Source organism: Engystomops pustulosus, chromosome 11, assembly GCF_040894005.1.
Source record: "Engystomops pustulosus chromosome 11, aEngPut4.maternal, whole genome shotgun sequence".
Lineage (NCBI taxonomy): Eukaryota > Metazoa > Chordata > Amphibia > Anura > Leptodactylidae > Engystomops > Engystomops pustulosus.
The window spans coordinates 73,961,773-73,978,074 of record NC_092421.1 but is presented as its reverse complement, the minus strand read 5'-3'; the positions used below and the strand labels follow the sequence as shown (position 1 = coordinate 73,978,074).

Here is a 16,302-nt window from a genome sequence, read left to right as displayed (position 1 = left end):
ATCCTATTAGATTGGTATCTGTCCATAGAGCCTGATCACCTCTGTGCGCCATCTACTGTCTATACCTGGTAATGCAGCTGTATAATATCTGCCTGGGAAGGGAGGCTTTGATTGTTAACCAATCAGAACTGTTGAGTGATTAATGTGAATCTTTGATCTGCCTCAAGTTTTGCGGATTGGTGGATTCCTGGACGTTCCTGGAAGTTGATGAATACACCCTACGGCTAGGGTTCCAGATAGTTCTTAGTGAATCTTGCTACAGGACACACGGCCAGTAGACAATAATCCTGCTACAGCCATCTTATATCTGAAGGAAATCCCACCCCATCAGGCCTGCCGCAGGAATCTACCTTCCAGAGCCAGCTCCATCATTGCTGACAAGGCAGCTTCTATCTTCTCTAGCCCCAAGTTTCCGAATCTTAGCTGTGAGCTTTTTCTACCAGACCACACCACACCAACCAGCTTCCTCCGAAATTGACATACAGGACCTCTACCAGAGCCTGTTATTGTTGCTGTTTTGAAGTTCTGGAATAGAAGAACTTTAAGTTGATGTTCTTTATCGTCTCTACGTATAATCCCTGGCTGCCACTAACATCGAGGGCCTCTACCTTTTCTTGCTGGACCTGCCTTGTGTGGACAAGGCCTGTTCCACCGGGACCAAGTCACCATGACCAGTCAATCGCTAGGTCATGCTAAAGCCGGCCACTCTGGTACCAGGGGAATCCAGGTGCCCCCAAGCCATTAGGTCAGGCCCTAGTAGGAGGACATTGCATGTCACCCAATATATACGAGCATGCTCTATACATCAACCCCATATCCAGGGATGCCTGGTTCCTAGATGCTGCAGTACGCAGGTCCCGGTTACTTGTAAAAACTTAATTTGAGCAGAGGCCCCTAAAAGCAAGATCTATATGTGAAAGGACCCAGTCCTCCCCGGAGCCCTTCCTTCATACCTGCATCATTATGGTCCCATTTCCAGACACGGTCACCGTGTATTCCCCTGGGACCTCAGGGAGCTGCTTCTTCTGCAGGAGCAGGCGGTTGCCACTATCCACGTGGAAGCGGTGGTGGAAGCCTTTCTTTGTGGTGACATCTACGGTCATTTCTCCTGCTTTGCTGTATGTTTTACTAGAATACAGCGACAAAGCTTGAAGGGCGACCACCGTGTCCTGAGGAGGAGAGAAACACAAGGTGAGGGGGTGTGCATGTTACTCCACACACCCAAGTGCATGACATGAGAAGACATTGGTCCTCCAGAGAAGGTACTATGTGTAGAAGAGCTTGACTGGAAGCAGCTCCTGCTGTACATACATGAGGCCACTTACCTGCGTGGAGCTGAAGCCGCCCTTAGGATTCTGCTGCTTCGATAACCAGCGCACAATTGCCCCCATATTCCCCAGATCTTTCTTTGTTGGGTTTTTAGAAGATGCCAGGGCCAGTAGGACGTACGACGTCATCTCCACATTCACTGAATTCGGCTTTGACCAATAGGATTCGGATTGGGGTTTAGTCTCCTGAGTCCAGTACATTAACCCACCTGCAAAGGGGAATCAAAAAAATGTGGTAGATACATCAGTGATACATGTGATACTGCAGTAGATACATCAGTGATACATGTGATACTGCAGTAGATACATCAGTGATACATGTGATACTGCAGTAGATACATCAGTGATACATGTGATACTGCAGTAGATACATTGGTGATACATGTGATGCTGCTGTAGATACATCAGTGATACATGTGATGCTGCAGTAGATACATCAGTGATACATGTGATACTGCAGTAGATACATCAGTGATACATGTGATACTGCAGTAGATACATCAGTGATACATGTGATACTGCAGTAGATACATCAGTGATACATGTGATACTGCAGTAGATACATCAGTGATACATGTGATGCTGCTGTAGATACATTGGTGATACATGTGATGCTGCAGTAGATACATCAGTGATACATGTGATACTGCAGTAGATACATCAGTGATACATGTGATACTGCAGTAGATACATCAGTGATACATGTGATACTGCAGTAGATACATCAGTGATACATGTGATACTGCAGTAGATACATCAGTGATAAATGTGATGCTGCAGTAGATACATCAGTGATACATGTGATGCTGCAGTAGATACATCAGTGATACAGGTGATGTGATGCTGCAGTGATGCTGCAGTAGATACATCGGTGATACATGTGATGCTGCACTAGATACATCAGTGATACATGTGATGCTGCAGTAGATACATCAGTGATACATGTGATGCTGCAGTAGATACATCAGTGATACATGTGATGCTGCAGTAGATACATCAGTGATACATGTGATACTGCAGTAGATACATCAGTGATACATGTGATACTGCAGTAGATACATCAGTGATACATGTGATACTGCAGTAGATACATCAGTGATACATGTGATGCTGCAGTAGATACATCAGTGATACATGTGATGCTGCAGTAGATACATCAGTGATACATGTGATACTGCAGTAGATACATCAGTGATACATGTGATACTGCAGTAGATACATCAGTGATACATGTGATACTGCAGTAGATACATCAGTGATACATGTGATTCTGCAGTAGATACATCAGTGATACATGTGATACTGCAGTAGATACATCAGTGATACATGTGATACTGCAGTAGATACATCAGTGATACATGTGATGCTGCAGTAGATACATCGGTGATACATGTGATACTGCAGTAGATACATCGGTGATACATGTGATACTGCAGTAGATACATCAGTGATACATGTGATACTGCAGTAGATACATCAGTGATACATGTGATACTGCAGTAGATACATCAGTGATACATGTGATACTGCAGTAGATACATCGGTGATACATGTGATGCTGCAGTAGATACATCAGTGATACATGTGATACTGCAGTAGATAAATCAGTGATACATGTGATGCTGCAGTAGATACATCAATGATACATGTGATACTGCAGTAGATACATCAGTGATACATGCAATACTGCGGTAGATACATCGGTGATACATGTGATGCTGCAGTAGATAGATCAGTGATACATGTGATACTGCAGTAGATACATCAGTGATACATGTGATACTACAGTAGATACATCAGTGATACATGTGATGCTGCAGTAGATACATCGGTGATACATGTGATACTGCAGTAGATACATCAGTGATACATGTGATGCTGCAGTAGATAAATCAGTGATACATGTGATGCTGCAGTAGATACATCAGTGATACATGTGATGCTGCAGTAGATACATCAGTGATACATGTGATGCTGCACTAGATACATTGGTGATACATGTGATGCTGCAGTAGATAAATCAGTGATACATGTGATACTGCAGTAGATACATCAGTGATACATGTGATGCTGCTGTAGATACATCAGTGATACATGTGATACTGCAGTAGATACATCAGTGATACATGTGATACTGCAGTAGATACATCAGTGATACATGTGATACTACAGTAGATACATCAGTGATACATGTGATGCTGCAGTAGATACATCAGTGATACATGTGATGCTGCAGTAGATACATCAGTGATACATGTGATGCTGCACTAGATACATTGGTGATACATGTGATGCTGCAGTAGATACATTGGTGATACATGTGATACTGCAGTAGATACATCAGTGATACATGTGATGCTGCAGTAGATACATCAGTGATACATGTGATGCTGCAGTAGATACATCAGTGATACATGTGATGCTGCACTAGATACATCAGTGATACATGTGATGCTGCAGTAGATACATCAGTGATACATGTGATGCTGCAGTAGATACATCAGTGATACATGTGATGCTGCAGTAGATAAATCAGTGATACATGTGATACTACAGTAGATACATCAGTGATACATGTGATTCTGCAGTAGATACATCAGTGATACATGTGATGCTGCAGTAGATACATCGGTGATACATGTGATGCTGCAGTAGATACATTGGTGATACATGTGATACTGCAGTAGATACATCAGTGATACATGTGATGCTGCAGTAGATAAATCAGTGATACATGTGATGCTGCAGTAGATACATCAGTGATACATGTGATACTGCAGTAGATACATCAGTGATACATGTGATGCTGCAGTAGATACATCAGTGATACATGTGATGCTGCTGTAGATACATCAGTGATACATGTGATACTGCAGTAGATACATCAGTGATACATGTGATACTGCAGTAGATACATCAGTGATACATGTGATGCTGCACTAGATACATCAGTGATACATGTGATGCTGCAGTAGATACATCAGTGATACATGTGATGCTGCGGTAGATACATCGGTGATACATGTGATGCTGCAGTAGATACATCAGTGATACATGTGATGCTGCAGTAGATACATCAGTGATACATGTGATGCTGCTGTAGATACATCAGTGATACATGTGATGCTGCTGTAGATACATCGGTGATACAGAGAGGAGATGCTTGTGGCTTTGTGTGGTCTTTACCTGTCTTTTGGGCTTTTTCCTCCAGTTTTTCCAGGGTGGCTGCTCTTTTCTCCATATCCCCGGCCAGGGTGAATGCATAGGACTTCAGAGACATTTTGTAGAGGCTGGCAGAATCTAGAGACTCAGCGGCAATGCACTCCTGGGCCTTCATCACTACAGGATCCTGCAGCAGAATTAGAGGAGTTCCCGGTGAGGAGATGGCGCAGGTTATCACCCCCAAAACCTTCTAGAAGAATGGGTGTCACTTACATTGAACTCCAGGGGGTACTCCAATAAGGCAATAATAATATACGCAGTCAGAGTAATCTCATCATTCACCCCGCCCTGAGGAAGACACATGATAAGAGTAAAGAATACAAACTGTGAGCCACACAGGGAGGGAATCCTCACAGTAAGAGCAGAACTCCCCAACCACAAACACGCAGATGAGGAAAGGAATCGAGCATTAGAACTGCTGGGAATAAAAATTGGATTGTAAGTGATAAAAACTATCAATCTCCCTCCTCCTGCAGCTGCAGATCCACATTGAAGGTGAGGAATCAAAAATGTGGTGTGATGTTCACATACAGCGAGAGATATGCTGCAGCTCCTACTCCTCTCTCTCAGCAGAAATCACAGAACAGAGTGAAAGATATGATGCAGCTCCTTCTCCTCCCTCACCAGTAGTTACAGTACACAGGGAGAAATAAGATTCAGCTCATCCTTCCCTCTCTCAGCAGAAGTCATAGCACACAGGGAGAGATATGATGCATCTCCTCCTCCCTCTCTTAACAGAAAGTGCCGGTTTGTTGTAGGACGCGCTTCCCAAAATTAGAAAGGATCCAATATCAACTGCTTGGTTTTGATGAGGTTTTTATTTGGTTTATAAAATTGGACTACGCGTTTCGGGGGTGGTCTACCCCCTTCATCAGGTCCGTAAGATTTACTAAACAGAAATAAAATGGGACGTATATATACACATGTAGATATAAATAGTGATAAAGTAATAAAGTAGGTGTCAGTACATGGTAAATACTCCAGCATACTCTGGACCAAGTAAGTTCCCCAGCAATCCCCCACTCTGCCATTATTTGTCTCAGACTCTAACCCTTTCCCCTCCATTTCCCTTAATAGCTTACCCCTGTTGGACCACTAATTATCCCATCAGCTTTTCCTAACAACTTTACCCTACAGGTAATTCCCCATGTTTTTATATCTCTCCTTTTTACATGTATCTATCCCATATCTGTCCATCTATCTGTCCACTCATTCATATCTGTTCATATCCATCTATCCCCACAACAAGCACATCTGCCTCCAATCATTTATACCTCCACCAGATTGACAATTTTTTCGCACAGCTATACTCCCCATATCCCTCAATCCATACAAATTAAACATCTATTCTCCATGCAATGTTTATATAATATTTACATATATGTTTATATATATTTTATATTCTTTTTATTTATTTATCTATCCATTTATGTATCTATTGATTCGCTTTACCATGTACTGACACCTACTTTATTACTTTATCACTATTTTTATCTACATGTGTATATATACGTCCCATTTTATTTCTGTTTAGTAAATCTTACGGACCTGATGAAGGGGGTAGACCTCCCCCGAAACGCGTAGTCCAATTTTATAAACCGAATAAAAACCTCATCAAAACCAAGCAGTTGATATCGGATCCTTTCTAATTTTGGGAAGCGCGTCCTACAACAAACCGGCACTTTCGCCACCCTACCTTTATACACTGTACCATCCGGCACCACCCAGTACCGGAACCCGGTTAAACGCTGCATACCCACTCTACCATATCTCCAACCTCTGCTCCAACGCACTAGACACAAGGTGTCACCAGGTGAGCAGATTTCACAAACTTCAATTATTCCTCTCTAAGTATCATATTGCACTAGGGGCGCCGCCCGTGTCTCTTTCTTTCTATTTTCCTCTCTTAACAGAAGTCACAGTACACATAGAGAGAGATATGCTGCAGCTCATCTTCCTCTCTCTCAGGAAAATTCAGAGTACACAGGGAGAGATATGCTGCAGCCCATCCTCCCCTCTATCAGCAGAAGTAATAGTACACAGGGAGAGATATGATGCAGCTCCTCCTCCTCTCTCTCAGGAGAAGTCACAGTACACAGGTAGAGATATGCTGCAGGTCCTCCTCACCTCTCAGAAGAAGTCAAAGAGAGACCTATTCTACAGCTCCTCCTCTTCTCTGTCAGCAGAAGTTACAGTTCACAGGGAGAGATAAGCTGGAGCTCATGCTCCTTTCTCTCAGCAGAAGTCACAGTACACAGGGAGAATAAAGCTGCATCTCATCCTCTCTCTGTCAGCAGAAGTCACAGAACACAGGGAGAGATATGCTGCAGCTCCTCCTCCTCTCTCTCTCTCAGCAGAAGTCACAGAACACAGGGAGAAATATGCTGAAATAAATTATTTTATTCCTGAAAGCTGCAGCATTGGACCTCTGCTTACAATGTGCCTCCAGTGACCAGGTGGTCATAGTGTGAGGTTCTGCTATACAGGTGACTCTCTAAGCTACATACACAACATCACTGACCTTCATCCCATTGTTAAGGAGCCGACCTGTCGCCTTGAAGCAACCATCGGGCTTCTGCTGTGTCTTCAGCCAGTCCATGCTTCGTTTGACATTGTCCTCATCAATGAAGGTTAAATTTCTGGCCTGGCTTAAAGTCTTCGTTACAAAAGCCGTGAGCCTGGAGATGTCACACGTAGGGTTAAAGCAGAGCCATGGAAAGCTACACAAGAGATGACATCCCATTCACAACTGTCTGGGGTTCCACTTTAAAGAAGCACCCCAGGAAAGAAGGATCCATTACCCATAAATCTTCCATGTTAATTTGTACAGGAGAGAAGGGTCACATGCTCTGGGGGATGGATGGGAACAATATGCTTAGTTCCTCGGAGGTGGAAGGGACGTCTCCAGTGGTAGCCAATAGGTGGACCAGGAGAGATATGGTGCCTCAATGAGCAGATACCGTAGGACTAGGTGATCATTGGAATTCCAAATCTTGGGTGATCATTTTTCTCCCTTCAGATTTAGTTGTAGGAATTGTGGGGTAAAAGATTGGGGTCCCCTTTTCAGGATCCTAATCTGTGCAGAGAAGTTACATAGAGTCCCTCTCATTGTGGAGAGACAGCCCATTGAGGTGACTGGACATTCTGCAATGCTTGATTTCCCCTGTGGGGGCACTGCAGGGAAAAATTGCACTTCCTGCTAGGGTTTCCCCACAGGCTACAGCAGATGGCTGGGAGTCCAGCAGGAGGACTCATCTTGGTCAACGCTAAACCCTTAGATCCCATAGACGATTGTTTACAGTGGAGAAGCCAATAAGGACTAAATCATTGAAACTCTTCATACTCACCATGTGCTGCCCTCTAGATCACTCAAACCGAAGGCGCTAAATGACCCATCAGATCGCATATACTTAAGTTGTCGTGCGTGACCTGAAAGATACAGGAAGTGAAATATATCCAGACCATATATGGAGCCCATATAGACCTATGGTTTTACTACCTCATATGTCTCATAGTCAATGTCTCCATAGAAGACAATGTGCACTCACCCTTTTCCAACATGTCCTTTCCTTTTGACAGCACAGTAGGGTTCAATTGATTTGACATCGTCAAATACTTAAGGATGTAGATATTGGGGGCAAAAAGAACCATATTCTGCTCACCGCAGCCGTACGACATGGCCAAGAGGTCAGCAATGTTATTCATGGATGGTCCCATGATGTCTCCTGATCCAGGGAAAAGAGATGGATAAAGCTCTTAGAGATTTATTGTGTTTCCCCTTGGGGCGAAGGCATAAAAATAGCAGAATAATGTTATAGAATGGGTCAAAGACATGCAGGTCATATTCACAACCTTGTGTAGAACACCCCAAAGATACTGTAGGTCTAAACCATTGAGGCATGGACTGCACAAGTCACACCGACTGGTTGGGGCATAAGATGAGAGGCCAAGCGGACACCACTGCTATGATGGAGAAAGTTGGTCTGAACCATGTCTAGGTAGGTCACAGTGTTATCCACCTGATTGGTGGTGGAGAGGGATCGTGGATAAATAACGCTCAGAGGAAAGGAGCTACATAGAACATAGTAGTTCCTGATTTCCCTTGTGAGGGCGCTATGGGGGAAAAATTATGCACTAAGTGCCACCATGCTCCACAGATCACAGATGATTTCTGTGGTCCTATCAGAGAACACCCTCAATATTTTCATGTTACTATTTTCTGCTTACCGCAAATACTAATGACGGCTTTCTCCGATCCCGGAACGTAGGAGGATGGAAGCTCAAACTTCACTGTCTCTGATACAGGATTTCCTTAAAGAAAAACAGAATTACTAGGTCGCATTCCCAGCGGATCTAGTCTGACTGGACAATGAAAGCTGAGGTGAAGGCTTGGGTCTAACATCAGGATCTATGGATGATGGATGGAACAAATGATGGTGAATACTGAGGTCTCATAATAGGTTCTATCAATGGGACAACTGATAATGAAGGCTAGGGCTGGGATGAGGGGTTGGCTACCCTCCCCTCCCACCCTGGGGGGGGGGGCAGGCTAGTTATATACTACAGGGGGCTGGCTGACTATACACTACAGGGGGGCTGGCTATATACACTACAGGGGGGGGCAGGCTTGCTATAAACTACAGGGGGCTGGCTATATACAGTACAGGGGGATGGCTGGCTATATACACTACAGAGCAGCTGACTGGCTATATACTACGGAGAGGACAGGCTGGCTATATACACTACAGGGGGGGGGAGGCTGGCTATATACTACAGGGGGGCAGGTTATATACACAACAGAGGGGACAGACTGGCTATACACTACAGAGGGGCTGGTTGGCTATATACTACAGGGGGGGGCAGGCTGTCTATATACTTGAGGAGGGGCTGGCTGCTGGCTGGCTATAGACACTACAGGGGGCAGGATGGCTATGTACTACAGGGGGCAGGATGGCTATATACTACAGAGGTAAGGCTGGCTATACACTACATGGGGGCTGGCTGGCTATATACACTACAGGGGGCAGGCTGGCTATATACTAGAGGAAGGGCAGGCTGGTTATATACACTACAGGCGGCTATGCTGGCTACATACACTACAGGGGGCAGGCTGGCTATATACTAGAGGAAGGGCAGGCTGGTTATATACACTACAGGGTACAGACTGGCTATGTACTAAAGAAGAGAGCTGGCTATATACTGCAGCTGGGAGCAGGCTATACACTACAGGGGGGAGCAGGCAATACACTACATGGGGGAGCAGGCTAAACATTACAGGGGGGCTGGCTAGCTTAATAATCCAGGGGCGGCAAGCTGGCTATATACTACAAACGGGATGGCTATATTCAACAGAGGGGGCAAGCTGGCTATATACTACAGGGGTGGTAGGCTGGCTATATACTACAGGGGTGGAAGACTTGCTATACACTACAGGGGGGGGCTGGCTGTCTATATACACCACAGGGGGGAGCAGGCTACACACTACAGGGGGGCAGGCTATATACTACAGGGGGGAGCAGACTATACACTATATGGGGAAGCAAGCTATACACTACAGGGGGAGCAGGCTATACACTACAGGGGGAGCAGGCTATACACTACATGGGGGAGCAGGCTATACACTACATGGGGGAGCAGGCTATACACTACAGGGGGGAGCAGGCTATACACTACAGGGGGGACAGGCTATATACTACAGGGGGGAGCAGGCTATACACTATATGGGGAAGCAGGCTATACACTACTGGGATATATTTATGCTACATTCTTGGCAGGTTTATATTTTTGGTATACGCATCGCAGGTATTTTCACTGGAGGGACATATTTTTGTTTTTTAAACTATATTCCCGGCTAGGCCTAATTGTAGATGTTTCCATAGCTGTTGGCCAGTTTCTTTCTTATGGGGCGGGGGAATTTCATTTCTACCTTTAGGATCGGGGGTACGGGGGTAAAGTATTGCACACAAGGAAGAGACTGCTTTGGAGGCAGAAACTGCACGGAAAGAAGAAACTGCAAAGTCATAAGAGTCTTGATAGTAGGAAGAAATTACGCAGGCGGAAGAGACGGCACTGGGAAGGAGATGTACTGGAGAGAGAGATTGCACAGGAGGAAAATACTGTATGGGAGACGGCACAGGAAGAAAGGACTATGCAGGGAAGGAGATGTACTGGAGGAAGAAACTGAAGAGAGGAGAAGAGAAGAGACCACTCATGAAAAGCAGAGACTGCTCAGAAGGAAGAGAATACACAGGAAGATGAGACTGCACATAAGAAAGAGAATGCAAACTAGGTAGAGACTGCATAGTAGGAAGGAACTGCAAAGGAGGATGGGAATGCAAAGGAGAAAGAGATTGGGGCTCATTTACTAAGGGTCCGAACGCCGCACTTTCGTCGGGTTTCCCAAATATTTCCGTTTTGCACTGAATTGCCCCGGGATTGTGGTGCACACGATAGCTGTCGAAAAAACACTCCATACCACACATTAAAGTTTCCACAACGACCTAGGTGTATTTTAATACAATTTGTGCATACAATATTTGGGAAAGAATAAATTGTTCTTAAAAGAATTTAATAAAAGTGAAGTTTTAATTTGACTAATGAGTTGCGGTGAGACTCTATATGCCTTTTTTGGTAAATAATGGATGAAGAGACACCTCAGGCAAAGCAGGACAAAAGTAACAGCACAAAAGAAATGGACTGCTCAGGAGCAAAAGACTGCAAACAAGGAAATAATGGGGCTCATTCACTTACCCGGTCCATTCGCGATCCCGCGGCGCGTTGTCCGATGTTGATTCGGGTCTGCCGGGATTCACTAAGGTCGTGCGCCCGATATCCAGCAGGTGTCGCTGCTGCGCTGAAGTCCTCCAGAGTTCACCTTTTTCGCCGCGATGTATGTTAGTGCTATTCTTGCAACACAATTTTTTTTTTAATTCTGCGTTTTTTCCGAATCCATCGGGTTGTCCAATGTCAACGCCCCCCAATTTCTGTCGCGTGAAAGCCGGCGCCGATGACAATCCGATGACGTGCGCCAAAATCCCGGGGCAATTCGGCGCAAATCGGAAATATTCGCGATTCAGACCCTTAGTGAATGAGCCCCACTGTCCTGGACGAAGAGACTACACCAGAGAAATGGTGAAGAAGAGGAGGGAAATGCAAATGAGGAAAGAGGTGCCCAGAGAAAGAGACTTCATGGGAGTAGGGGACACTGCACAGGAGGAAGAGACTGCACAGGAGGAAAAGACTACACAGGAGGAAGAGACTGCACAGGAGGAAGAGACTGCACAGGAGGGAAAGGACTGTTTAGGAAGAAAGGACTGCACAGGAGGAAGAGGCCGCACAGGGAAGGAGATGTACTAGAGAAAAGGACTGCACTGATGGAGAGACCACTCAGGAAAAATAGAGACTGCTCGGGAGGAAGAGAATGCATGGGAGAAATGGACTGCACAGAAGGCAGTGCACAGGAAGAGACTGCACAGGAGAAAAAGACAGTACAGGGAAGGATATCTACTGAAGGAAGGGACTGCACAGGGAAGTAGAGACTGCACTGTAAGAAGAGACATCTGGAGGATTACCATTACTTATCAGCAGTGAGTTGTGTGTCTGCTCCTCTAATGTCCCCTCGGGCTGAAAGGAAAATGTAAAATAAATGGCCGTCAGTTATATATTTGTTGCTGTGAACATTACAGGTGGAGGAGCGGCCATATTGGTTGCCCCTTGTGTAGGCACAGCTGTCACTTCATCATCCTCTTCTATCTGTTCCAAAGTGACAACCTACAAAGAATATAAGTCATATCTGACAGTCAGTATGGTGACAGAGATGATGACTACAGATTTATGAATCTAGGAGTCTCTGTGAGGGGCCAGGGAGCAGGGGGCCCGCGATGGACGGGCGAGGTACCATTTATTAACTGTGAAGCCAGAGTGGCCCCAGGCCCAGGACGTACAGACAAATTATAATTTGTTAATGATGTGCCCCCAGGCCGCAGCATATGAGGGGGACAGAGAGGTAGTGGGACGAGCCAGGGGGCACATCATTATCGAAGTATAATTCGGCTGTCCATCTCCTGACTGCTGCTGACTGGATGTGTATGTATATACACTAGAGATGAGCGAACACTAAAATGCTCGGGTACTCGTTATTCGAGACGAACTTTTCCCGATGCTCGAGTGCTCGTCTCGAATAACGAACCCCATTGAAGTCAATGGGAGACTCGAGCATTTTTCAAGGGGACCAAGGCTCTGCACAGAGAAGCTTGGCCAAACACCTGGGAACCTCAGAAAAGGATGGAAACACCACGGAAATGGACAGGAAACAGCAGGGGCAGCATGCATGGATGCCTCTGAGGCTGCATAATCGCACCATTATGCCAAAATTATGGGCAACAGCATGGCCATGACAGAGTGACAGAATGAAGCTAGATAGCATCTAAAACATCCAATAATTGACCCTGACACTATAGGGGACGGCATGCAGAGGCAGCGGCAGCAGCGGCAGGCATGGCAACATACCCTAAATGGACTCAGGCTTCAAACCAATGGGTAGCAGAGAGGAACCAAAGGAGGTGAGCAAGAAGCGCTCAAATAATATCGGTACATGATAAAAGTTTGCCAGTATATTTTGTGGATTACACAGCAGGGTGGCGACAAAGTTAACATGGAAGCCATGAAAACAACCCAAAATTCTGCCTGACACAGCTCGTTTGATAAGGGGACCATGTATGGAGGCAGTGAACTAGTAGTAGATTAAAGGTGCTGCAGTTAAAACTATGTTAGTTGGATCTTGGCATGGAGCTGGCGCTCCGCTGCCAGGCGAGCTTTCGCCAATCCAAGCCCCTGTCTCTAGGCTACTCCCCAAACAGCACTTCTAAGAACCTTTTGTATAAGATCAAGTGTAGTAGCGTTCTTATAAGTTTAGGATATGCCGGGTGAGGGGAATGTAAACAGATGCGCAAGAAGCGCTGAAATAATATCCCTAAATGGTAAAAGTTTGCAAGTATATTTTGGGGATTACACAGCAGGGTGGCGACAAAGTTAACAACTTTGATGTGGAATGCCCTGTAATAGCTCTTGGGCGGTGTGCCTTTTATCGCCTAGGCTCAGCAGTTTCAGCACCGCCTGCTGTCGCTTAGCGATGGCACTGCTGCTGTGCCTAGAGCTACCGACTGATGGCGCCATGCCCACGGATGGTAATTCGGAGGAGGAGGAGGGGTGGGAGGAGGTATAGTAGGCCTTTGAGACCTGGACCGAGGTAGGCCCCGCAATTCTCTGCGTCGGCAGTATATGACCAGCCCCAGGGTCAGACTCGGTCCCAGCCTGCACCAAGTTAAGTGTAGTAGCGTTCTTATAAGTTTGGGATATGGCGGGTGAGGGGAATGTAAACAGATGCGCAAGAAGCGCATGATGCGCATGGAGCTGGCGTTCCGCTGCCAGGCGAGCTTTCGCCAATCCAAGCCCCTGTCTCTAGGCTACTCCCCAAACAGCACTTCTAAGAACCTTTTGTATAAGATCAAGTGTAGTAGCGTTCTTATAAGTTTAGGATATGCCGGGTGAGGGGAATGTAAACAGATGCGCAAGAAGCGCTGAAATAATATCCCTAAATGGTAAAAGTTTGCCAGTATATTTTGGGGATTACACAGCAGGGTGGCGACAAAGTTAACAACTTTGATGTGGAATCCATGAAAACAACCCAAATTTCTGCCTGACACACCTCGTTTGATAAAGGGACGATGTATGGAGGCAGCTATATGGACGACTTTTGGAGGTAGCAATGGAGACAACGTGTGGAGGCTGCTATGGAGACAATTTAATTTGGATAGTGCCTGTATGTGGCAGTCCCAAACATTTTTCAAACCAGAGGAGCAGGTAGGTGGCCCTCCAGTAAAATGGGATAGATTGAGTGCCTGTATGTGGCAGTCCCAAAAATGTTTCAAACCAGAGGAGCAGGTAGGTGGCCCTCCAGTAAAATGGAATAGATTGAGTGCCTGTATGTGGCAGTCCCAAAAATTGTTCAAACCAGAGGAGCAGGTAGGTGGCCCTGCAGTAAAATGGAATAGATTGAGTGCCTGTATGTGGCAGTCCCAAAAATTGTTCAAACCAGAGGAGCAGGTAGGTGGCCCTGCAGTAAAATGGAATAGATTGAGTGCCTGTATGTGGCAGTCCCAAAAATGTTTCAAACCAGAGGAGCAGGTAGGTGGCCCTCCAGTAAAATGGAATAGATTGAGTGCCTGTATGTGGCAGTCCCAAAAATGTTTCAAACCAGAGGAGCAGGTAGGTGGCCCTGCAGTAAAATGGAATAGATTGAGTGCCTGTATGTGGCAGTCCCAAAAATGTTTCAAACCAGAGGAGCAGGTAGGTGGCCCTCCAGTAAAATGGAATAGATTGAGTGCCTGTATGTGGCAGTCCCAAAAATTGTTCAAACCAGAGGAGCAGGTAGGTGGCCCTGCAGTAAAATGGAATAGATTGAGTGCCTGTATGTGGCAGTCCCAAAAATTGTTCAAACCAGAGGAGCAGGTAGGTGGCCCTGCAGTAAAATGGAATAGATTGAGTGCCTGTATGTGGCAGTCCCAAAAATGTTTCAAACCAGAGGAGCAGGTAGGTGGCCCTCCAGTAAAATGGAATAGATTGAGTGCCTGTATGTGGCAGTCCCAAAAATGTTTCAAACCAGAGGAGCAGGTAGGTGGCCCTGCAGTAAAATGGAATAGATTGAGTGCCTGTATGTGGCAGTCCCAAAAATGTTTCAAACCAGAGGAGCAGGTAGGTGGCCCTCCAGTAAAATGGAATAGATTGAGTGCCTGTATGTGGCAGTCCCAAAAATTGTTCAAACCAGAGGAGCAGGTAGGTGGCCCTGCAGTAAAATGGAATAGATTGAGTGCCTGTATGTGGCAGTCCCAAAAATTGTTCAAACCAGAGGAGCAGGTAGGTGGCCCTGCAGTAAAATGGAATAGATTGAGTGCCTGTATGTGGCAGTCCCAAAAATGTTTCAAACCAGAGGAGCAGGTAGGTGGCCCTCCAGTAAAATGGAATAGATTGAGTGCCTGTATGTGGCAGTCCCAAAAATGTTTCAAACCAGAGGAGCAGGTAGGTGGCCCTGCAGTAAAATGGAATAGATTGAGTGCCTGTATGTGGCAGTCCCAAAAATGTTTCAAACCAGAGGAGCAGGTAGGTGGCCCTCCAGTAAAATGGAATAGATTGAGTGCCTGTATGTGGCAGTCCCAAAAATTGTTCAAACCAGAGGAGCAGGTAGGTGGCCCTGCAGTAAAATGGAATAGATTGAGTGCCTGTATGTGGCAGTCCCAAAAATTTTTTAAAACAGAGGACCGGGTAGGTGGCCCTCCAGAAAAATGGAATAGATTGAGTGCCTGTATGTGGCACTCACAAAAATTGTTTCAAACAGAGGACCGGGTAGGTGGCCCTCCAGAAAAATTAAATGCATGAAGTACTATAGCAAGAGCCAGTGGGCCCTGTCAAAAAATAGCCATTTTCCTCTGCTTTACTGTACAAAGAGGAGGAGAAGGAGGAAAATGAGGAGGAGGAGGAGGAGTGGATCAATTATTCAGGTTGAGCTTCCTTCACCTGGTGGAGATTGGAAATTCTGAGAAATCCAGCCTTTATTCATTTTAATAAGCGTCAGCCTGTCAGCGCTGTCAGTCGACAGGCGTGTACGCTTATCGGTGATGATGCCACCAGCTGCACTGAAAACCCGCTCGGACAAGACGCTAGCGGCAGGGCAGGCAAGAACCTCCAAGGCGTACAG

General features: G+C 45.7%; 1 protein-coding gene across 7 annotated transcripts in view; it reads right to left on the bottom strand.

Moving 5' to 3' along the window:
* LOC140105763 (alpha-2-macroglobulin-like protein 1) overlaps positions 1 to 16,302 on the bottom strand; it is a 112,613-nt gene that overhangs the window by 15,017 nt on the left and 81,294 nt on the right. For all 7 annotated transcript variants that reach the window (XM_072129833.1, XM_072129835.1, XM_072129830.1 and 4 more), the window contains 9 exons: positions 12,122 to 12,173; positions 8,778 to 8,861; positions 8,099 to 8,275; positions 7,898 to 7,979; positions 7,072 to 7,228; positions 4,764 to 4,838; positions 4,515 to 4,677; positions 1,326 to 1,537; positions 954 to 1,169 (listed from right to left, as the gene is read on the bottom strand). In XM_072129833.1, coding sequence (XP_071985934.1) covers positions 954 to 1,169; positions 1,326 to 1,537; positions 4,515 to 4,677; positions 4,764 to 4,838; positions 7,072 to 7,228; positions 7,898 to 7,979; positions 8,099 to 8,275; positions 8,778 to 8,861; positions 12,122 to 12,173 — 1,218 coding nt within the window. The remainder of the gene's footprint in view (positions 1 to 953; positions 1,170 to 1,325; positions 1,538 to 4,514; positions 4,678 to 4,763; positions 4,839 to 7,071; positions 7,229 to 7,897; positions 7,980 to 8,098; positions 8,276 to 8,777; positions 8,862 to 12,121; positions 12,174 to 16,302) is intronic.